Below are 25,062 nucleotides of genomic sequence, written 5' to 3'. Positions count from 1 at the left end.
CCCCTCCAGACCCATCACCATGCTCGTGGCCCTCCTTTGGACACTCTGTAATAGCTTCATGTCTTTTTTACATTGTCTTTTTTACATTATTGTGGTCCCCCAAAACTGCCACAATATTCAAGGTGAGGCCACCCCAGTGCACAGCAGAGCGGGACAATCCCCTCCCTTGGCCAGCTTTGCCTGGTGCTGCTTTGCCTGATGCCCCCCAGGCTGCCAGGGTACTGCTGACTCATATTCAACTTGCCATTGACCAGGACTACCAGGTCCCTTTCTGCAGTGCTGCTCTCCAGCCTCTCATTCCCCAGTCTATACACACAACCAGGGTTGCCTTATCCCAGGTGCAACCCTTGTTAAACTTCATATGGTTGGTGATTGCCCAGCCCTCTAATTTATGAAGGTCTTTCTGCAGGGCCTCTCTGCCCTCGAGGGATTCAACAGATTCTCCCAATTTGGTTTTGCTGGCAAACTTAGTATTCCTTCGAATCCGAGGTCCAGGTCATTAATGAAGGTGTTGAAGAGCACTGGGCCAAGGATGGAGCCCTGTGGAACCCCACTAGTGATTTTGCACCATCCTGATGTCACCCCATTCACTGTAACTCTTTGTGCCTGACACATGAGCCAGTTGCTCACCCATCATGTAACACGGTTATCCACCTGTGTGCTGGGCATTTTGTCCAGAAGGATGAGAGACACATCCTTTGTGTGATACTGTGTCTGTGAGAGACACAGTATCACACAAAGTACAAACATATTACATCTACAGGCTTCCCTTGATGGATCAGTCTATTTGCAATGCCCTTGAGGACTCAGTAAATGTAGAGGTAAATCCATGACTGCTTGCTGGCTTATGTATGTCAGGGTAGGACAAGGAACAGCTTGCCAAAGGGAGCATCCAGCTCCCTCTCTTTATCTTTCTTTTTTTTTTTCCTCTCCTCACAGATCCATAATGTGGTATCCAAAGTCCATGAGCACCATCCTGTGGCTGCAGCTAGTCAGAGTACTGTGACAACAGTAAAAGGTCCTGAGGATCCCAGTGGTGGGTAAATAGATTCTCTAACTCTTTGCAGCCTTCAAATGACTTTATACTTTAATTTTTAATCCCCTGTTTGCATCAGAATTGAAATTAATATTTTAAGTTTATGCAAAGTGTGTGCTTTCAAGGGTAAGATGGCTGATTTTATTAATATCAGTTTATTTTCCTGATTTACAATGCTACTTTTATACTATTTGATCACTTTTAGAGTTAATGATGCTTATTACTGTTGAGTTTACTCAGCTTTCTCTGTAAGGCACCTTTAACCTCCTTATGTAATTCCAAGGAAGAGCTCGTTGTTCACAAGTTCAAGGTAAAAGTTAAAAGGTAAAGCTTCCTTGAAAGAGTTTGTATAAGGTGCACATCTGGAAATAGAGTAAGATCACAATATTCTTAATATTAATGTACAAATGATTTACCACTGTTTCCTTCTTGTGTTCCATTAAAAAAAAAAAAAGACAAAAAACCCACCGCACTGATTTTTGAGAGTAAATTTACTGAATATGAATTGGCCTCATGAATTTACCTTCCACCATTTTGAGTCAGACAAGCCTCAGTGATTTCAAAAGAACAACAACAATTTACAGCCACCACATTTTAAAAGTATTCACATCAGCAAGATATCCACCATCCTTTGCTTGGCTAGTATAGATTCCACAAAATTTCTGTAAATAGGATTACATGGCAATGATATTGAAAATACAGCTGGGAACAATTCCACTAATCCAACACAAGAACAGAATTAGTGCAGGCTCGTGACCACAAAGTGAGCTGGCTGAATATGTAATGGTGTGATTGACCCAAGTAATGGACCACCAACAGCAGTACTTGTGTGAACTGAACAGAAACCAAAATAATAGATGGTTTTGGTAAGTGTGGGGCAGAATTGCACTGTAATTATCAATCTTTCTCTTTTTTAAAATATCTTTTTTAGGATATACTTAGAATATTTCTCTGACTTTTTTGATATACTAATGAATGCAATATGTACCGTTTTTCACAAGACTTGGGAAATGAGAATATCAAGTTTGGGGGATATTTGCAAATGGTAAACAATTAAAAACTAATTGCATCTTTTATTCTTTCATTAAAATGATGTGTTTAAAGCTGACTAGCATTTTTAACTCCTAAACTAAAATATCTTACAAAGAGATGTACACTTTTAAATTCCCTTTCTCCCCCAGCATCCAAAAACTCCAGTCACATTCAAAGATTTTGACTATGGAACATCTACTTGAATCACTCAAACTAGTCCCTAGGCAAAACAACAATTCATAGATTTTGGACAGAGGTAATACTTGAGATGATGCATAGCTGTCTTTTACATTTTGTAAATATTATTAAATATAATGGAACATACAATGCTCCTTGAAAAGTGGTTTGCCAAGATCAGTCTGTCAACACTTGCAGTAATTAGGTGATCTACAAAGTCATGCACTGAGAGAGCAGAGAAGGACTTAAAACTGTATTCTGCCCAAATTAAAAATAGAGAAAAAATATTTTAATTGTGATCCGCCTTCTCTAACATATTAGTCATGCATGCTTACATTTTAATTTTTCTCTTCGTTAGTTAAGACAATTTCATAATTATTTTGTGATATAAATATGCATTGAAATGACTTCTGAAAATGGTAGCTATTTTTTGTGAAATGTTTTTTTCTAGTGGCTTTCTTTGTGCTACAACTATTTCTCTGATATCAACCCCACAAATGTGACTTTTTACATCTCTATTAGGCAAGACTGTCCGAGTAGTCCAGCTTTGCTTCATTATTGGTTGACATGTCAGATGAGTCATTTTCATTTCCTTGATACTTTTTGGATTTCAGTGCTGTCAGCACTTTAGTGAAATGCTAGGTTTATTCATCTGAAGCTTATTACACATAATGAGGTAAGTGAAAGGTATGCATAAGAAACCAGATTGATGCCATGACCACTGAAGTGTAACTGTTCATGTTTAGGGTTGGTCTTGCTCCTCCAAACGTGCAGGAAAGAGAGCAAAACTGCGCAAAGGGAGCACAGGGAGGTGGAAAAAAACCCAAATATTACTCAGTCATGTATTTTTCTGTTCTCTTCTCAGTAGGAGGGTTCCAGAAGGTAATGGGAAGGATGACAAGGTTACTGTTTGGTAAAGTTAGTTTTTCATTCTGCAGTCAAACTAGATCTCTTCAGATTTGTGAGGTGTGATTGATCTACCCCGTGTTTATACTTCCTCATATGAGCTAGTTTCTGAGCCCTTTTCTGGCCAGGGCTGAGGAACAACCATGGCTGTATGAGCCTGGCAACACGGCCAGGAGCTACTTTCCTCCTTCTTAGCCTCTGACATGTGCAGCTTATTCAGATCCATTTAGGGAGGGAGTCCAGTCACATGTTAAAATCTATGAGCAGCGGGGAGGCTGAGTTCAGCTTGCTAAGAAACTGAAGATGCTAACTCCTGCACCCACAGCCTCCTCAGAGCTGAGCACCAGAGAAAGTGATGTTATTCTCTCTGATGTGCCTATGTGCTCAAAGGCAGGAGCCCCTCCTACCTCACTGGACAGGGAGGGCTCGTGTGTGCTCTTTCTCCCTCAGGATGCAAGGAGAAGGAATTTCCTGGTCTGTTTCTGGGCAATGTTCTGGACCCATGAGCATTACGTGGGATCGCAGAATTTTTGGAAGGCACCTCTGGAGAACATCTAATCCAGCCCCACTCTGTTCAAGGAGGGTCAGCTAGAGCAGGTTGACCAGGGCTATGTCAAGTTGAGTTACGAGTATCTCCAAGAATGGAGACTCCACAGCCTCTCTGGGTGACCTACTCCAATATTTGACCACTTTCACAATGAAGAAAAAAAAAAAGCCAAAACACAAATGTTTTCTTGCACTCAGATGGAATTTAATGTGCTTCAATTTGTATCCGTTGCCTTTCACCCTGTTGCTTGGTACAAGGAGAAGAGTCTGGCTCTCTCTTCATTCCCTCCCATCAGTTATTTATTTATCCATATGGATAAGATCTCCCTGAGCCTTCTCTTTATGAGAGATGCTCTAAGCCCTTAACCATCTTCATAGTCTTTCACTGGACTCACTTCAGTACTTGGCCCAGCATCCAGATGCAGTCTTGCCAGGATTGAGTAGAGGGGAAAGAACATCTCCCTCAGCCTTCTGTCAGCGCTCTTCCCCATGCAGGCCATGAGGCTGTTTGCCTTTTTTGCTGCAAGGGCACATTCCTGGCTCATCAGCAGCTGTGTCCACCACCCCAGGGCCTTTTTTGCAAAGTCAGTCAGCCACCAATGTGTACTAGTGTCTGAGGTTATTCCTCCCTAAGGGCAGGAGCTTGCAAATCCTTTTGCTGATTTTCATGATGTTCCTATTTTGCTGTTTCTCCTGCTGAGGGTGCTCCGAATGATATCAGAATCTTCTTATGCATCAGACACTCCTCCCAGGTTTTTTGCTATCTGCAAACTGGTTCAAAGTGCATTCTCCACCATTGACCAGTCCAGTAATGAAGAGTCAAAAACAGTACTGGGGCCAGTATCAACCCCTGGGGTACATCTCCAGTGACTGACCTCCAGTTGGACTTCATGCTGCTGATCAGAACCCCTTGAGCCCAGAAATTCAGCCAGTTTTCAAATCACATCACTGTCCACTTATTTAGCCCATGCCTCATCAGTGCGTCTGTGAGTAAGTTTTGGGAAAAAACATTACTAAAGATTGCAGTCAAAGTGCAAAATCTGTGATCACTGCTCCTATTTGCTCCCAGGCTACATGCTGAGACTTCATCAACCATCCTGAGAGAGCGCTGAATCTGGTGGGCAGGCCCTGGGACACTGCCAGCATGGAGGTAGGGTGCCCTGAGTAAAGAGGAAAGACTAGACTTTGTGATGTTTGGATCTACCAGCACCTGGAAATAGGTAGGTACAAATACAACATTCGCCTGGCAAAAGCTGTCTCTGGAGTATGCTGCAGCGCAGACTAAGTTGCAGCCCACCAATGGTACAGTGTAACACAGTAAGGGAAGGATTCCCCCATTTTTTTACTGAATAAGCAAAAGAGCTACAGATTCTGGCTGGCTGTGCAAGAAGTAATTTTCTTTGGAATGAAATCCTGGCTGAAATGAATATTTAAACCCAGTAAGTGCTGGAAGCTATACCATGGTGGTCTCTGTAATAAATACTGTGAGTAATGAATGCAAGAGATGTCTGGAACAAGGAAGAATTCTTTTCCAAATAGCACATATCTTAAGCTATTACCTAAAAGAAGCAGAGTTTCTTGTCCATTTCCTACTGAGCTTCTGCTCTGAGCTCCTACCCTACACACCCTTGAACACTGTAATTACACACCTCGGGTCTGCCTCGATCTACTTTAAGAACTTTTCTAGTACATGTTTGACATGAGGAACAAGATTGATTAAGTGCTGTTCAATGATCTGTCTTTCCATCTTGTAGATTACTGAAAAATTGAATTTTCCATTTTTCTAATTTGCAATTTTTAGAAAAGCATATCTATTCATTAGACTCTGAAAAATAATTAAGATTTGTCCTAGAATAATATCACATGACAACACATAGGATTTTTTATGCCACTGAACAGACACCCAAACAACTCTCTCCTTTAAGACAGTACTTCATATTGCTCACAAATTTTATTCATCTAAACTGTTTCCTTTGTTCAGTTTTAAGCAGCCTGGTTCTCTTTGCTGCTTTGGCTTTAAGGGATTTGAAGTGGATGATGAAAGTCAGAGGTGGGTACTTTGTTGCCCTACACATTTTTAAGTGTTACGATTGGAATTTTCAGGAATAGACTTAGTTTTCAAATATTTGTTTAAGCATATGTTAAACTTATAAAGTTAGCTTTCCATGAATAAAATATTGAATTGACTTTAGCAGAAATTTTATTAAAGAGAAATGGTACTGTGATTTGCATTTGCCAAAGAAAAGGCAAAAAAATTTTTGTTACTTGTGTCTCAGAGTAATAAAAATGTGAATAGAGAAAGCCAAGAGAAATATTTATATTTTTATTTGCTGCAATCAGCTTAATAAAATTACCCCCACTCAAATACTCACTGAAGAAACTGAGTATGCCTTCCATATTTATATTTCAGGGGCATTTAACTGTCAGTACTTTTTCCAATAAATATCTGTACTAAAAATCAGTATACTGGAAATCTCACTTTATCAGGTATGAGAAGAAGAATTTACAGCAGTTAGAAACATTTTTTTCAGCTGTGAAACAATAACAGAGGGGGGCAGTCTTGGACAAATATCTCTTCTGTGTATTTGCAAACCTCTATCTTTTGAGCTTCCGAAGATCCAAATTCAAGTACTGTGTCTGCTGAAACACAACCCTTTGGTCTACATTGTAAGAGTCAAGAAATTATCAGCTGTAAAGACCTGTATTACTCTGCTTCTGTGCAGAAGGGTTCTGCTCAGCCAAAGCCAGCTCATATGAAACTCCTCCATGGAGAAAAAGGTGCTGCCATGGGATGGACTGTGGTGCTGCTCAGGGTTACAGCTAAAGTCATAGAGTGATACCTGCAGTGCAAGAGTACGTGTGACTGTCTTCAATGAGCTGTCCCTACGACTCAGATTGTCATTTGGTTTGCCAAGAATTGCTGTGATAAAGAGAAGAAGGAGGCTGTTCTGGTTCTGCCCTGCATCTGTTGCAGAATTAGCTTTGTGTTGCATGTGCACCCAGGAAGTGCTTGGACACTTCCCACTGAACATGATTTAAGCACCTTAAATATAAAGCAAAAAAATAACAGGAAATCACACAGGAGGAAAGCAAGTGTATAAACTAGCCTTAAACAAATAGCCAGCAGTAATTATGCTCCAAAGTGATTGATCTGATAACATAAAGAATTATAGGGTATTGTGACAAAGAATGAGAAAGCGGAAAAAAGGAGAGGCAGTAGTTTACAACCACAAAAAGCAGATAACATCTCAAAAGCTTTTGGGTTAGCCCTTTTTCTTTTTTTCTTTCCCTCACTCTCAACACTCAGATTCTGTATTTTATGCTATTGTTAAACTTTTTGCATCATCTGAATCTGGCCCTGAACATCACCTCAATTATTTTTTTCACAAAACTCAGGTAAGAACAGGACATTTGGCAACACTCCATCCGTGAGTCCACCATTTTCTAGTATTTGTTTATTAAACTGTAGTGATTGACTTCTCACCTCAGGCTTCTTGACCTAGCACTGTAATCCCCATGTCATTGTTTTTTTGCAGTTTCCTTTATATTTTTTTTTTGTTTGGATCCTATTGTAATCTTTAATTTACGAGTGGCAACCTTCATGAATTCTAGATTAAATGTCCTTGTAGTATTGGCATTGGCCACAGTAAAGTTCTTTATCTTGCAGTACACAGAAAAAAGTTTGTCTATGATTTGTTTAAATTAACACAGTGCCTAAGGTCAGACAGGTTACAAGGCTCTGATGAAAATAATGTCTTGTTTCTTACACAGTGTTTCTTACAGCATAATCTTCAGAGATAACAATGGAATAGTACATGTTCTTCACTATCTTACAGAATCAAAATCTCTGTCCTGAGGTTTGCAGTCTTGGAAGAATAGCCAAAACACCTACTTTAGACCACTGGGCATTTCACAATGTTGTTGGTAATAATAAAAATATTATTTAATCATAAATCTATTATTGTTGTTATTGTCCAGCACTTGGAAAGGAGTTTCTGCTGTTTGGTCCATCAGCCAATCTGTCCCTTCAAATAGCAACATTTGATCTGGAGAATTAGTCCTTAGAATCTGGAAGCTCTGAATGCTTTTGTACTGAGAAGCGAGCATGTGAGTCCTTGTAGTAACAGACCGTATGTTCATATTGCTTTTGCATATGCTGTTTTGTTAGAGCTAATATTAGCCTGTGGAAAAGACTGAGTACACAAACAATTAGACAGCAGTTCAACTACATCAAGATGCATCACAATCCTATTTTATCTTTTTTCCCAAAGCCAGCTGAAGGAATACCTTGCCTTCCTGTCTCACATATAGCACAGGTAGCTCTCCATGGGGGAGTCAGACTATTCTGTGACTGATACTAATTTTTGGAAGGCTCCCCCTCTCGTCTACCCTGCACTCTGTCACTGTTCAGGCTGCCAACCTGGAAAGTCTGGGAAGCTGAACAGGAGAGTGCGGTTTTGGACAATGACCTTTCCTCAGTAAAATAATTCTGCATTGGACCCATTCACTGGTGGGGAAAAGAGAGAATACGATCAGCTTATTTCAAAGTGAGCTATAAGCATCTTCGAAATTCTGTAATCTTCTGGCTCAACTCTCACACACAGGAGCTCTCTTTGAGCAGTTCTCCACCAGGTGATGCAGAACCATCTAGATGTCTGTCCATTAGCTGCTTCTGTACTGTATCAGAGAAAGAGGAACAGGCATTTTGTTACTGGCATCAGTTGTGAAGCATAAAGCTACATTTCCTAAAATCTGCCTTTCTTTGCAGTCTGAAGTTCATTTTCTTTGCATTATATCTGCTGATATTTTTAAAGACTTCTGTAGTTACTATCTGCACACTAAAGAAAAAAGAAATAACTGGAAAAAAAATGAAGAACAGCTTTGTTTCTCCATTGTGTTACATTCTTACTACATTTTATCTTTAAAAAAAAATCCGCCTATGGCCATTTGCCATGTTCAGAAAGTATTACATTCATAAGACAAGTAAGTTCAGATTGCTATGTATATTCTGTTCATTTTCAAAAATTTTCCTCATGAAACATAAAATCTTTCATAGGATATAAAATTTTCCCAGCAGAGTAACACTGTAATAATGCAGTGCTGTGGCTTATTTCTGGGTTCACAGGTGAGAGCCTAGTGTGCCACACTGAAAGTGGCCCATTAAAACAAGTGCCTGACTTGGTGCCTTAGTGATGCTGAATCACTAACTCATGTATCAGTGTGTATGGACACAAGGATAATCCACTCCAGGTTTTGTTGACTTTTTTTTCTAGAGCGATTTAGGGAACCATCTTAGTCAAATCTGTGCTTCTCACGTTCAGTAGTATTTCTTTTTTAAACCAAGGCTGCATTTGGTGGTCAAGTCTCGTTCAGATTTACAAAATAACTTCCTAAATATTAGTTGTCTTATCTTCCTGCTGTTAAAATCAGCCTGCCAGTAAGAAGTCAGATTGTGATTTTGTTTCTAATCTTGTAGTCAGGTGGCATTTTTGTACACTTAATGGAATTATTCCTGATTTTCGAGTGAGTAAATAAAACAGAAGCTGACCAGAAACTTTTATAATCACTATTGTTATTTGCCTAACTGCATTCTCAAACAATTTTCAGCACTATTTGTTAAACTGGTGTTGATTTTCTTCACTTGCTTAGTGAGTGTGTAAGATTTCTAGGACTTAATGATTAATGTCAGTAACAAAATTAGAATTATTAATGAAGGTAACATTAAACATCTGAACTCTTCATAACTTGCAATCTTTTTGCAAGAGTGAAACCCACATTTTACAATTGTCATAGTTCAAAAGATGTTAACCTGTCATATTTACTTACAAATTCCCACTCATATTATTGTACTGAAAAATATTGTATGAGCTGTAGCAATACTCATGGTTTAGCTACGAAGTTATTCCTTTGAAAAGGCTTCCCGGTGCTTGCTTTTAGTGACAGGCGGGAATGTGCCGGACAAATCAAGCCCAGAACTGAACATGCTGCTGAGGGTGTTTTGTACAACCGCCTTCTCTACAAACCACAGGCTGTTCTTGTGGCTTTGCTTGGGTAAACACGGCTCTGGCTGCACGGGGAGGTTGCGCAAGGCAGTGCGAGGCTTGGCCTCCACATCCTCCCACACGTTCCACAGCGCCCGGGGACCAGGGCCTGATCCAGCCCTCGGCAAGCTCCTGTGGAGCTTCGCACTGGGGCTTGCTGCAGAGGGAGCCTCTCACGGGGAGAGGCTGGGAGGAAGCGGAGGCTGGGAGGAAGCAGAGCTTGGGGAGGAGCTTGAAGGGGACTGTGGAGCTGAGGAACTTGCAGGTTGAGTGTACGTGTCTCCTGGCATACTGCTGACAAGAATCTGCCAAAACTGGACATACAAAGTTGCAAATAACAAATTCATGACTACAGAAGATTCAAAATACATAAAGGGAAATATTTTTCTACAGCCATGGAGTCTGGGTTGCAGTCAATACAGGGGATTGCTGTCTTTTGTGTTGAGGGGGGTGTGCCTTGCTTCCCCTCCGAAGAGTTGTCCTGCAGGCTGCAAACTGTCCAAGGTCTTAAGAGACTGGGTTTCTGCTCTGCTCCTCTTCAGGCTTCCATGATGGCCTTAAATATCCAGGTCATCCACGTGGATTTTGTGTTGGATCTCATTTGGTGGCACTTGGAGAATGGTGGATGTTGGAAGTGGGGGACCCTGAGCTGAAAAGCCATGAAGAACATGAACATGATGAACACCATAAGCCAGCTAATAAGGCTACAGTTACAACACATTAGCTAACTGGTGGTGAAATCTTCAATGCCAGTGGCCTTCTAAACACCTGTGTGGGTTAACAGGTATTTTTAAGTGAATTTATTTTTGTGTCTGCACCTAAATGATTTATAAATTTCACTTTGAATTCCTTATTTGTTTTTGGACACTGCCTCTGCCCCCTTCTGCTACAGGGGGTGAGCAGAAACTGCCCTTGCACCAAGAGCTGAGATGTCAAACACTGAGATGGGACTGACTGTGGTATAAGAAACATAGTAGGGAAAGCCATCACTGAAGTGTGTGGGCAGAATATAAATACCTCAAGACACCCAAGAGCTACAATACCTGTCATATTGCAACCAGTGCAATAAAACTCAGGTTTATGTGGAAATACTCAGCTGCTTCTGCCTCTGTTCTCATCTTCTCTGACTGATGTAGCTGCTACTCCTTCTGATGATCCCACTTCCCTAATGGGAGCAGTTGCTGCCTTTCTGTGTCTCCTTGGGTGAAATTAATGCTTTTCAGGACAGCTTAAAAACTGTAACACCCAAAAAACAGGAAACATGCCAAAAGTAATTATATATTATCATTTTTATTTGCAGATTAGAGCTCAGCTGAGAAATGGCTCTGGTCCCCTTGACTGGCAATAGAAAATTCAGAAACAAAGAGATCTTTGGGTGAGAGGCCACTTTGCGTCTTGACAAAAAGCACAAGATGGAAGGAAAAGGAGCCACATTTCTTGGGACATTTAATATTAGCACACCATCACAGTCGGTTCTGTGTGATACAAGTGTGCAGCAACTCCTCAGAGAACTGGCTGGACAGCCAGGATGTTCTTTTCCATCAACAGTGCTAATTGAATATACAGCTGGGTCGCTCTGAAAAATTACCAGCAGTGAGACAATTGAATTGGCTGAATTTAAGTGGTAGTTATTATGGATGTCATTCAGTTGTTCATACGTAGGTGTCTAATGCAATTTGAACTATCCTACAGTATTTAAGACACCCTCTGGGACTTAGTCTTTAGATGTGATTTTGAGAGGTAATGGGCTTCCCTGAAGGCCCTCTCTTCTACATAAGAATGTCTCAAATGCCCTAAAAGCATCTTCGATGGCACTTGACATTTATGTGTATGCCACAGAGCCAAGCCCCTGGTTTCTGAGCTCAGATTCCAATTAGATAAGTGGAAGTAGATGCCATCACCCTGCTGTGATGTTTTTTTCAGACTATCTTCATTTCTGGGAAAAGAGCACTGCATTAACCCATGTTCCAAAGGTCATCTTTGCAATCACAAGCCCATTGTTAGGAGTTAATCATGATAACTACTGGAAAAGGGTATCATCAAAGAGCCTTTAAAATGTGGACAATTTGGTCCCAATCATAAAGTTTTAATTCCTGTATTATATGACTTCCTGAAGCATTGCACATTAGACAGCATTGTCTGGTTTTTGCAAAAGAAACAGTCATCAGTGAGAGTTAAGGTAAATGTTTTTTGTGCCTTCATCTTCCAAATTACAATTTCTGAACCAGAAGAGATGATTTTTTTTTTATTCTCTAAATATGTAGGAGGTAAGGTCAAGGGGATTTATATTTAAATGGTCTCTGGAATTGAATATGGATGCTGCTATAAGGAAGGTGAAGCAATAACCCCCAGAAAATAATCTTTTAGGAGAATGAACAATAATACAATCATGTACAATGAATAATGAAACAAAATTTGAAAAGTGTAACACACATTTTATCATGAAAATCAAACATTTAAGAAAGTAACTCAGCACCATTTTGTAAATGCATCTTTTAAGCATGTTTTGTAATAGATGATTTGTCTGATAGAGTGTAATAGAAATTGAAATATTGAATTCTTTAATATCCAACAGGGTCTTGTTTATTCTGGCAAAACAAACTAAGCACACACACTTCCCAACTGTAGTAACAAACAAAAGGGTGCAGTAAGTCATCTTCAAAAAGCAGTTGAGCTGAAAACACTTACAAAACAAAACAGGCAACAGGAAAATGTAACATTAAGATCTTAAATACATTCATGTTTCTTCCTTTACAAGTTAACCCATAAAAGCTAGTACATTCCATCTGCAATTTTTAAATGAGTTTTAAGAAAATCTTATTATGTTTCCAGAAATGCTTTGCAGGCTGTTAGGGCACGTTGAGAACAGAAATTAAATGGATTCCTGATCCTGCAACCTACTAAGCACTTCTTCTGAGTGTAATCACTTAATATTTCCCAGGCTTTGCTCAACATCACGCTTAATTAAACTTTTGCTAATAAACATGAAGAGCTTAGTTTAACCCCATTCATGGACTCCATTGACAAAACAGTTGTTCAGTCAAGCCTGCATGTATATTTATTTTTAGTTGATACAATGTTTGCACATATATATAAATATTTTATAAATAGAAGATATGAAAAAAAATTTAATTACCTCATAAAGTAAATTAAAATCTTTTTCTTTAGAGGATGTGTTTCCTTTGGGAAGTTTGTTATATTTGAAACTGAGATATTTCACAAACAAATGTATATCTTTACTACGTTCTTATGTACTGCGTTCTATGCTTGAATGTTCTTAAAAGCAAAAGCGTTAGTTACAACTTTGTTCTTATTGAGAAGACAGGGTTAAGAACATTAATTGTAAATTTACTCATAAAAGTACAACATATTTTTTCTTTCAGTGATGCTATTAAGAAACTTAACAGGACATTATGAGAGTGTCCCATCCCTGTCAGTGTTCAAGGCCAGGCTGGATGAGGCACTGAGCAACCTGGTGTGGTGGAAGGTGTCCCTGCCCATGGCACGGGTTCTGGTCGATGGCAAGTTGAATATGAGTCAGCAGTGCCCTGGCAGCCAGGAGGGCCAACCGTGTCCTGGGGGGCATCAGGCAAAGCATCACCAGCCAGTCGAGGGAGGGGATTGTCCCGCTCTGCTCTGCACTGGAGCGACCTCACCTTGAATATTGTGGCAGTTTTGGGCACCACAATGTAAAAAAGACATTGAGCTATTACAGAGTGTCCAAAGGAGGGAAATGAAGATGGTGAAGGGCCTTGAGGGTAAGCCGTATGAGGAGCGGCTGAGGTCACTTGGTCTGTTCAGCCTGGAGAAGACAAGACTGAGGGGAAACCTCTTTGCAGTTACAACTTCCTTGTGAGGGGAAGAGGAGGGGCAGACACTGATCTCTTCTCTGTGATGCCCAGTGACAGGACGTGAGGAAATAGCCTGAAGTTGTGTCAGGGGAGTTTCAGGTTGGATATTAGAAAGAGGTTCTTTCCCCAGAGGGTGGTTGGGCACTGGAACAGGCTCCCCAGAGAAGCAGTCACAGCACCAAGCCTGACAGAGTTCAAGAAGCATTTGAATGATACTCTCAGGGACATGATCCCATGCAGGGCCAGGAGTAGGACTCGGTGGGTCCCTTCCAACTCGGCATATTCTGTGATTCTGTGATTCTGTGATCTTTAAGGTCCCTCCCTTCCAACCCAAACTATTCCATGCTCTATGACAGAGCCTTTCCACACTACACCCCATCACTGCACCTGCAGAATGGATGCTCTTCTGGGGGCTACATTTGTTTTGCTTCTACTTTAAAATCATTAACCAGAATTTTAATACAAACTAACTTGTTTTTTTGGTTTTGCTTTTTTTTAAATAAGAGTTTGTACATACTATATATTTTCCAGCAACATAATAATAGGCATCATACTGAAGGTTTTGCTCAAGTAATATTTTCCCAGGGAGGCTCAGAGGAGGTTTTCCTCTGACAAGGGATCAAACCCAACCAGCACGGATTTAGGAGGGGCTGGTCCTGTCTGACCAACCTGATCTCCTTTTATGATCAGGTGACCCGCCTGGTGGATGAGGGGAAGGCTGTAGATGTGTCTACCTGGACTTCAGCAAAGGCTTTGACATTGTCTCCCACAGCATACTCCTGAAAAAGCTGCTGCCCATGGCTTAGACAGGGGCACTCTGTGCTGGGTTAGGGACTGGCTGGAGGGCCGGGCCCAGAGAGTGGTGGTGAACGGTGCTGCATCCAGTTGGCGGCCGGTCACTAGTGGTGTCCCCCAGGGATCAGTGTTGGGCCCAGTTCTGTTTAATACCTCTATTGATGATTTAGATGAGGGCATTGAGTCCACCATCAGCAAATTTGCAGATGACAATAAGTTGGGGGGGAGTGTCGATCAGCTGGAAGGCAGGAGGGCTCTGCAGAGGGACCTGGACAGGTTGGAGAGTTGGGCTGATTCCAACGAGATGAGGTTCAACAAGGCCAAATGCTGAGTCCTCCACTTTGGCTACAACAACCCCCTGCAGTGCTACAGGCTGGGGACAGAGTGGCTGGAGAGCAGCCAGGCAGAAAGGGACCTGGGAGTTTGGATTGACAGGAAGCTGAACACGAGCCAGCAGTGTGCCCAGGTGGCCAAGGAGGCCAATGGCATCCTGGCCTGGATCAGGAACAGTGTGGCCAGCAGGACCAGAGAAGTGATTCTTCCCCTGTACTCAGCGCTGGTGAGGCCACACCTCAAGTACTGTGTCCAGTTCTGGGCCCCTCAGTTCAGGAAGGACATTGAGGTGCTGAAGCAGGTCCAGAGGAGGGCAAGGTTGGTGAAGGGACTCGAGCATAAGTCCTATGAGGAGAGGCTGAGGCAGCTGGGGCTGTTTAGCCTGGAGAAGAGGAGGTTCAGGGGAGACCTCATCACTCTCTACAACTACCTAAAAGGAGGTTGTAGCCAGGTGGGGGTTGGTCTCTTCTCCCAGGCAACTATCAGTAAGACAAGACAGCATGGTCTTAAGCTGTGCCAGGGGAGGTTTAGGTTAGATATTAGGAAGAATTTCTTTACAGAGAGGGTGATCAGACATTGGAATGGGCTGCCCAGGGAAGTGGTGGATTCTCTGTCCCTGGAGGTTTTTAAGATAAGGCTGGATGTGGCACTTAGTGCCATGGTCTAGTAACCATGGTGGTAGTGGATCAAGGGTTGGACTTGATGATCTCGGAGGTCCCTTCCAACCCAGCTCATTCCATGATTCTATGATTCCTGAGAATTGCAGGTAAGAACAAGTATTCCCTGAGTCATGCTTGGGTACAAACAGAAAAGTATGATTTCTGTTCATCACACATTCCACCAGAAACATAAGGGGGGGAAAGGAGCATTTCTTCAGAGGCATTTCTTAATTGTATAGATGGAGAAATTGTTTTTCTGTTTAATAAAACAAACTCTAAAACCTGAAGAGGAAAGCATAAAATGGATTTATTGAAGTCTCCAGTCATTTACAGTCAGCAGTGTAGACATGAGTTTATGTGGTTCTAAACCCAGCTATGGTTGGGAGGCTGTGCTACAGCCAGTAAGTGATGGAAGGAAGTGTCTGGTAGCTTATCCAGAAGGTCAAAAGAAAACCCACTCTTTGGAGGTCCCTCATCTTTTCTCTCATAATCTGAGAAAGTCCATGAAAGCTATGACCCATACTGTGTTATGAATCATATGCAGGTTTGTTATTAATAGATGTGGTGGCATTTTTTATCTCAAATGAATTTTATTCCATCATTATGATAACTTAGTCTTATTCTGTTCTCTTACCGCAAGGCTTTTTTTATGTGTGAGTTAACATTTGATAGTAAAGCAGCAGCCAGTTCACCTGTTTTCCTGAAATCTTAGACTTGATAAATAAGCACTGCTAATTTATGAAAAGCTAGTGATGGTCATCATAATAAAGAGACATTCAAAAACAGACTAGTAAAAATACAAAAAAAGCAGGATCATCAAGATCTTCCAGAATCAATTTTTGAACTGGAAGCAGAAAGCAGGACCATTACTAACTATGTGGCAAAAGAAGTTGAAGAATGGGAAAGAAAATTAAATATATCTATAAATCACTGGTAAACGCAAAACAGTCTGGTGGGCACGGACTGTCCTTTAGACCAGTGTTTCCCAGTTTGGCCTGCTTGGGTGCATGCAGCAGGAGCAGCAGCAGGAGCAGTGGGAGCACTTCTCAGGAGAGGAGGTGTTCAGCTGCTCAGGCATGATGTAAAGGACTCTTTGAAGTGGTCAGTATACCAATGGCTATCTCTCTACCATGGTCTAGTGACCAGCTTGTACAATGTCTCTGGACCTAAGTGCCTTAGGAACAGAAGTGGGAAGTTGCACATAAAAAGAGAATTTTCCTCTGCAAATCAACTGCAAATTCTGAAAAGAAATTATTATTATTTGATAAAGCCATACAGAAACCAGTAGGCAACTGTTGTACTCCAAGTTCAGCAAGAGCTACTTTGACATAGGATACCTATGGGTATGTGGCAGCATTTTTGTATAAGAGGCATTACAATGATTTGCACTTCCTAGAGTACAATGTCTGCTTCAAACATGTGCTCTTAAAGCTAAACATTTAATTTCAAGTGTGTGTTTATGAAATTTGAGTTTCAACAGTACTGGAAATTCACAGCTCCCATGGCCAATATGAGAATGGATACCTAACTGCAAAACAACAGCCATTTTTCTAGAGGACATTCAGTTTGATAGTTACAGCTATTCCCTTCTGAATATTTCTGAGTTTTCCTGAGGAACTGCAAGCACAAAGACTAAGTAACTAAACATGAAACACTGCCTTTATAGTATAAATTAGTTGTATCACTGACTCCTGTGATATCCTTTGACATTCTTAAATTCCCTGTTACATTAATGGCTCCTTCTAAAAATTAATGTATAAATATTTATTTATGTAGAAGTTTGTAGAAAAAGTTAATGGTTTAAAATCACTCAGCCTCTCTAGGACATTAATGGTATTTTTATCTGCACTGTGTGTATACAAAGGAAATTACTGCATTGGAAGTTACTATTTCTGGTTTTATAAGTAACACATATAAGTGAAAAATGTAAGTCACATCACTCACCAGATAAAGAAAGACAAATTTAAAAAGGGTGGTTTATGGAAACCTTTAATGGCAGTTTCATTGTAAAAGATTAGAAGTTCTCTCACTTTGTTTGAAGACTGGTGTGATCTAGCTGTACTTATACATGTGACATACACATGCTTTTTTACTTACGCAAGTGGTCTAATTCTAATTATACACTGGGAAGAAAATACTCATAATTGCAACAATTGATTTCTTGGTCTGTCTTGCATTAGGCAAACATTTTTGCAAAACATATTGTCTCACTTTTCCTGTCTCTAAAATTAGAATAATACTTATTTAGCAAAATTAACATTTAAAATTAGTATTTAATTCCAAGCATTGTCTGAAATTATTAGAGTATTACCCCATAATTTGATCATTCTCTTTCCATCCATAGGGAAAAGGAAGTCTCCATGCATTACAGCTGTTAGCGCAGAAGTCAGTTGCCTCTTCTTCGTAATCCTCAGACTATTCTCTTTGGCCATGTCTATGTTAGTACATAAAATTAGGATTGTTCTCTGGTCCTAAGGCCAAGAGGCACAACTAAGCCTGCACCCCCGTGCCCAAATTCAGATCTCATGTTATTCTCTGAACTACATTGGGGCAATTTTCTTAGAGATCTAGACTGTGCTAAGGCGACCTGCTGACCATTAAACCACTAATTGTGGGACAGCATTTGACATATCCCTAGCTCTCTGTGATTATCAGTGAGCATATAACCAAAAAACAAAGAAAAACACCAAAAGAAGCAGTCCTGCTGCACGACTTCTTCCTCCCAAACCTCTTCCTGAAGGTAATCTCACAGAACAGGGTATAGCAGGACAGACCCCCTGGTATTTCAGATGTTGCCATGACACCACTGTGTCTTTTTCTGAAAATTTTATTTTCAGCTTCTATGGAGACCGGAATTCAGAGAATTAAATTCTGATACACCTGAAGTGGTTTATTGCATCATTTCATGAACGAAATGCCTTCTATGGGACTGGCTGTGGAAACAGTTGTGTTCAATTCTATACATATGATATTTAATCTTGATGAAGATAATAAATATAATGTATCTTGTAGGAAATATAGCAGAAGAAAAATATGAGAAATATTGCCCTGATTTAATGCTCCAATTATCTTAAAGGCTACTTGAATTAAATTAAATATTATATTGCTTGAAGATGTTTCATAAATGATTTGCAAATGTACATGTGCAGAGAGGTGGCACTAATCTGTATTATTATGGCTTAAAGATTTATTAGAGGATCTACAAGATCTATAGCAACCAAAAATGCGATCACGTAACAGAGTGAGACTTACAAAAATGCCTGTCTTTTTAATGAAGCTATTACAGCTGATGCCAGGGTTTTTTTCCTTTTCTAGTTTCTTGCTTCAGTCCACACTGTGATATTCATGCATCTCTTGAAATGCCTCACTTCTGTGAATAATCTTACATTTCCCCTGGCACTTTGCAGGAAGCAAGGTGCTCTGTTATATTCAAAATTCTATGCCCTCTGAAGTGCATGAGAGTTTGACACTGACTCCTGTGGGATGTCTTGGAGCATATGCAGCACTGTGTGCAGACAAACTGCAACTTAATTGGAAATGATACATCACATAGCTTAATTGTTTACTTTGCATTCTTTTTTCAAAAATACAAAATTTCATTGCAGAGATAATTTGAATACCTTTGTCACATTGAAGAGGGAAAGAATTAATTAAAATCCGGATTGCCAATCAAGTTGAGAACACCATATGGAAATCCCCATTAAAAGTGGGCAAGTAGCCGTGCTCAAGTTGCGATAGAGACTAATGTATTTTGCAAATCAAGATGCCATCTTCAATCTGTAACACAGTGAAATGCACAGATTTTTCCCTGCCCCCATTCCCACTCTTTTTGCTCCAGTCTAAAGTGCACTCTGTAATGCATTATTAAGCCCAATTCTGACCCAGTTTCTTAATTATCTGTAAGCTACAGAGAACTTGTAGCAGAATATTAACTAAGGCAAGAGATGTAATACAGAAGAATCCACAATGGCATTAGAGAGAATCATTAGCATTTTGCTAAGAAAATCCTTTACATTTTAATATTTAACTTAGCCTAACATGCAGAATTTATACTTTAAAGGGGTACAAAGTATATACCACTCAAGCCACCAAAACAAGCCGGGGGGGGGCAGGAATCATTCCTGGATTCACAAAATCAAAAAACTTGTAGCACACTGAAACATTTCTGGAATTATTTTTTCCAACTGTTCCAAGTGGATACCATTGACAGTTGTTACAGTCTCATGTATCATTATGTGCCCAACTGTTCAGTTTAGATGAACTGCAGAAGGTAACCTGGGTTATACATACGTTACAAAATTTTGTGAGGTACAATTGGGACAAACAACTGTCATAGCAGATGATAGTGTGAACAAATCCTCCAAACAGTCTTTGCCTGGTTAATATCAAGTCAGCAGGTGCAGTTTCATACCTCTCTGCACTGCTGCATATTAGAGGAATATGAGAAGTTTTCATGGTGAAAAATCAACCACAGATATAACGTATCAGGAACAAAAAACACAGGGACTTCTACCTACAAAGTTGCAGGCACATGTGATTTTGAAGACTTGCTGTATCTCTGATGTAAAAGTGTTTGAGTAAGTGAAAAACATACTGAAAGAGCAATTTATTTAGTGAGAACAATTTTTAATACAAAACATATTTCAACATTATTTGAGGAAAAAATACTTTCCCCACCCCGTAATTGAATGATTTGTGGTATGCGCATACAGAAAGTTAAGCTTTAATTGTAAAATTTAGACAGCAGAGAAAGTCTGCAAAATACATTTATAATTTTGTGGAGAAGAATGTATTTATTCCATTCAAAGACCAAAGAAAATCCATGCAGTCCCCTTGTCATTGAGCTGAGGAGTCACCTAACTGCAGAATACGGAATTTGTATAAATGTTTTTTTAATCAATGAAGAAACCCTACTGTTTGAAAAAGAGTAAGAGTCAGTTAAATACAATGTTTTAGTAACAGTGTCAAATGCAGCTCATGTGGCAAGTTGGTTCTTTGCAAAACATCAGATGATTGGAAAGTGCTGACAAGCTTAATGTACATTCAAGTACGTTGCTTCAATTTGAAGTGTACTTTTGCTAGGGGAGCATGTGGATGTATCATTCCTAATGCTAACACTGTGAATTTTCCACTGCAACCTGCCAAATATTCTTCTTTTAGGAATAAAGGTGTCCAAAATTTCTCCAAAGTGATGAACAGCAAGCCTGAGGCACCTTTCACTTACAGATATGGAAAAAACCTCAAAATCAATATCTTATACTCAAGAACCTAAACCAGTGTGCAGGCATTGAAACCAAAAGACCAATTTTCAAAGGCAGATTTTGTAAAAGTACCACACGTTTTTCCATTTTCTTTCTAGACTAACCCGTGTATTCAGTTAGGCCCAAACATTCAGGCCAGAGTATCATCTACAGAGCACAGACACCTTTTTTTCATGCATTTGCAGTTCGTTTGTGTTTGATTGCAGTCAAGCCAGCATTTAGTCAACTGTCCCTCGGCCCAAGGAGAGAGCAACTGTGACTGCACATGCTCCAGGGACAAAGCTGGACACCAGGATGATGCTTACCAATGTAAATATGTCATGCAAAACATCTGTGACATACTGACCCCACCGCGTTTGGCTCTTTCACCTCCTGAAGTGCTCTGATCCAGTGATGACTATGAGATAATATGCAAAATCTCTTAGGTTGGAAACCATTCTGACTGATGCAGACATGGCTGGACAGACAATCTAAAGGCCGTAATCTTGTTTCTGTCAGGCAGAGAAGTCTGTAGTGAAAATATGCTGGTATCTATTGTTCACATCTTAGCATAATCACCAGTGCTATTATTGTTAAATGAAAGAAAGTCCCCTCCCCTAAAAGCAAAATCATCTATTTAGACACAGCAACGTCCTGCTGCCTTGTCTCATGTCACTTCATTGTTGTCACCATTTCTCTCACAAAAATATCCAGTAAGAGGGTTTTTTGCCTTCTCAGGCCTCCATTTCTTCCATCACTTCCATCACAATTGTTCGAGGGCCAGTCAGGATGAGGTTGCTCACTGTCCTGTAATCCACATGGAGAACATTGAGGCCATTGACAGATACAACAAACTGGCAAACCTGAGGAGAAAGCAAGCAGCAAAACCAGTTAGGCATTAGACTTTTTTTTTGTTAGGTTATTTACACAGATGTACTATCAACTCCTGAGCAGGCAAAACCTCCGGAACTCTTCATACCATCTCATTCAGCACTCTCAGAAAACCCACATTTCTTAGAATTCATCTCGCAAGTTAATTTTCCATATTTTCTTTTGAAATATCACTGCAAGTTTCAAATCTGTGGAATTTTGAGGTCCTACATCAATAATTTTTCTTACACAAAGGGAGATTTTTCTTCCTATAACAATGATATTTTATTATATCAATTGTGGGTTGCAAACAGTATGGGACATCCAGCTCTGGGGTCCCCAGCACAGCAAGGATATCAACCTGTTGGAGCAACTCCAGGGAGGGCCACCAAGATGATTAGAGGGATGGAGCACCTCTCATACGAGGAAAGGCTGAGAGAATTGGATTTGTTCAGCCTGGAAAAATAAGGTTTCAGAGTGACCTAATTGTAGCCTTCCAGTACCTGAAGGGAGCCTACAAGAAAGCGACTACAAGGACGTGTAGTGACAGGATAAGGGGGAATAGAAACTAAAAGAGAGTAGATTAGATTACATATGAGGAAAAAATTCTTTACTGTGAGGGTGGTGAGGCACTGGATCAGTTTGCCCAGAGAAGTTGTGGATGCCTCCTCCCTGAAGTGTTGAAGGCCAGATTGGATGGAGCCCTGAGCAATCTGGCCTAGTGAAAGGTGTCTCTGTCCACAGCAGAGGACACATCTTTAAGGTCCCTTCCAACCCAGACCATTTTATGATTTTATGAAGACAGCTCTGGCTATTACAATCTGTTGCCCTTAGTTTGTCTTGAACATTTTCTTAGAAAACATTTAAGTCAGTTCTTGGTAGTCACATTAAAAATATGCATCATGTTTCCAGGTTTAGGGCAAAGTCTGCATTGATTACTTCACTAGACCAAAGCATCCAAATTCTAGGAAATAATATCATGAAAGATGAAGTCAGTACTAGGAGAGATTAAAATGTCAATGCCATGTGACTGGTTTTAGTTTCCTTCAGCAACTATGGCTTATTAATTAATTTCAGATATGCTAATTTTTTTTTGTAAAAGCTGTAACAAATCCAAATATTGGAAGTTTTGTATCATTGTAGAGCGTTTTCAATTAAAAAACTCTTTACAAAAATACTCTGATCAACATCACTGTATATTTTAAAAGAGTTAATCAGAGAAAAAGTCATATCAGCATTGTAAAAAAAGTGCAGGAAAAGGAAGACAATATTGATTCCTCAAAGACATTAAGCCTGCTCTGTATCTAATTATAATATTACAGTGTTTGGTAAAAAGGTCAAAAAATGTGTGTAGTGTCTAGATCTGTGTTTTTAATGATAAAAATATGGAGCCTAAAGGAACAATAATAGCATCCTGATGTTTCAATGAAAACAAGAAGGTTATCTTACTCATATGTCATCTTGAGTCTATAAGAAAGAAGCTATGAAGCAAGTATCACTAGAAATTGTCATGCTTTATTTTATACAGACAAGCTGGATTGATGAGTCAAGGCCAATTTTATGAGGTTCAGCAAGGCCAAGTGCCAGGTCCTGCGCTTGGGTCACAACAATGCCCTGCAGTGCTACAGGCTGGGGGAACATTGGCTGGAAAACTGCCCAACAGAAAAGGACCTGTGGGTGCTGGTCAACAGCAGCTGAACGTGAGCCAGCAGTGTGCCCACGTGGCCAAGAAGGGTGTGTGCCCAGCAGGACCAGGGAAGTGATCGGCACTGGTGAGGTCACACACCTCATATACTGTGCCCAGTCCTGGGCCCCTCACTTCAGGAAGGACATTGAGTGGATGGAGCATGTCCAGAGAAGGGCAACAGAGCTGGTGAAGGGTCTGGAGCACAAGTCTGGTGAGGAGCAGCTGAAGGAGCTGGGGTTGTTTAGCCTGGACAAAAGGAGGCTCAGGGGAGACCTTATCACTCCCTACAACTACCTGAAAGGAAGTTGTAGCAAAGTGGGGGTCGGTCTCTTCTCCCAGATAACAAGTAACAGGACAAGAGGAAATGGCCTCAAGTTGCACCAGGGGAGAGTCAGTGCCATGGTCTAGTTGACTTGGCAGTGTTAGGTCATAGGTTGGACTTGATCATCTCATAGGTCTTTTCCAACCTAATTGATTCTGTAATATTAAATGAAATTTCTGCACTGAACAGGTGGTCAGACATTGCAACAGGCTGCCAAAGAAATGGCAGAATCACCATCCCTGCAAGCATGAAAAAAAACCCATGTGGATATGCACTTGGGAACATGGTTTACTGGTGAACATGGCAGTGTTAGGCTAATGGTTGGACTCGATGCTTTTCCAGTCTTTTCCAATTTAACAATTCTATGAGTCTATGATTTTTTACCCTTCCCATTTAGGCAGAAACACAAGACAGAAATGGATGCAGGAGAGGTGGGAAGCAGCTCTGGTGTCCTTCAATGCTAGCTCTAAAATAGATTTTCTTACATATGAAGTCATTTAACTTTTGTGCATCAGCCACCTTCCCTCACAAGTAAAATGTGCAGTGAAACTCAATTCATATTTATGCAAAATGGACAGAATGTAGTTATCTATGTTTCATTTAAAGAAAATTCTAGAGGAGGCAAAGCCAATCAAAAAATGTAACATTTCATCAAAAATGTCACAAATTATTTTAATCTCTTCTCCTTAGAACAGGAGCAGCAGCCCCTGAAGGGAGGGCAGACCTCTCTCTTCCACCTTACGCCCTATCCTCCAAACTCCTCTGCAGAGCTGAATATCCTAGAAGTCAGCCTTCTGGTAGCCTAAAGGATCACCGAAGTATGGCAATCAGCAATATCACTGAGCCACTCTCATGGCAGCATGGATGTACCTTTCCTCTATATGAATATTTCGGCTGCAAATAACATTGGGAAAATGGTTCAGTTTTTGCATGCAGGCAAAGACTTCTAAATGTAAGGATTTTTGTTGAAAAGATAACCCTTCATCCTCTGCAGTGTGCTTCAATTACTGTTTAAGTGGCATGTCTATTTAGTTTAAAAATGCAGATTCTTGCTGTATCTATAGGTCTCGACTTCCAGTGGTATTTCCTAAAGCTTTCTATGGCTTTCCAAGATTGTATCAAGTTTTACTGAATTATAGCCCTAGCTTCAGAATAATACTTGGGTTGATTTAAAACAGACCTTCAGAAACAACATTGTCTCTTCTGGCTTAATGCAATTTTTGGAAGTTGAATGGCTGATGTTTGTTTTACTGCTGCATATTCTCAGACTTCTTGAGTTACTGGAATCCCAGTGCATGGGATTCGTGTTTGGCCAGGGACAGGCATGCAAGTGTGCAATGGATAAATCTGCATGCTGGATCACGTCAGGGGCATTCAGGGGCCTCCGGGGAACATCCCTGGCAGAGGAACAGACTTTCCAGACCAGCCACTCACCCATACCAGGGCTGCTACAGTGTAAATGTGGATGGTGCAGGCTCGACCATAGTGTGAACAGCAGTCTGGATGCCAAAGAGTGAATTTCTTACGCAGAAGGCAAGAGTTGACATGTCTGTGTTCTCAATGTGTT

The 25,062-nt window shown here is 40.5% G+C and overlaps 1 protein-coding gene and 1 long non-coding RNA gene across 3 annotated transcripts in view; one reads left to right on the top strand and one right to left on the bottom strand.

The window, feature by feature from the left end:
- LOC113968155 overlaps positions 1-25,062 on the top strand; it is a 29,550-nt gene that overhangs the window by 2,721 nt on the left and 1,767 nt on the right. Inside the window, exons 2-3 of one of the 2 annotated variants that reach the window (XR_003534399.1) lie at positions 940-1,036; positions 4,767-4,847. This is a non-coding gene — a long non-coding RNA (uncharacterized LOC113968155). Of the gene's footprint in view, positions 1-939; positions 1,037-4,766; positions 4,918-25,062 lie in introns of both variants that reach the window. The other variant, XR_003534398.1, reaches the window with a different exon arrangement.
- Positions 18,918-25,062, bottom strand: part of DEPTOR (DEP domain containing MTOR interacting protein) — a 75,243-nt gene continuing 69,098 nt past the window's right edge. Inside the window, exon 10 of the mRNA XM_027684468.1 lies at positions 18,918-21,479. Within this exon, the coding sequence (XP_027540269.1) occupies positions 21,351-21,479 (129 nt within the window). The 3' untranslated portion in view covers positions 18,918-21,350. The remainder of the gene's footprint in view (positions 21,480-25,062) is intronic.

Source organism: Neopelma chrysocephalum, unplaced genomic scaffold, assembly GCF_003984885.1.
Source record: "Neopelma chrysocephalum unplaced genomic scaffold, ASM398488v2 Primary Assembly neopelma1_66, whole genome shotgun sequence".
Lineage (NCBI taxonomy): Eukaryota > Metazoa > Chordata > Aves > Passeriformes > Pipridae > Neopelma > Neopelma chrysocephalum.
This window is presented reverse-complemented; position numbering and strand designations above follow the sequence as displayed.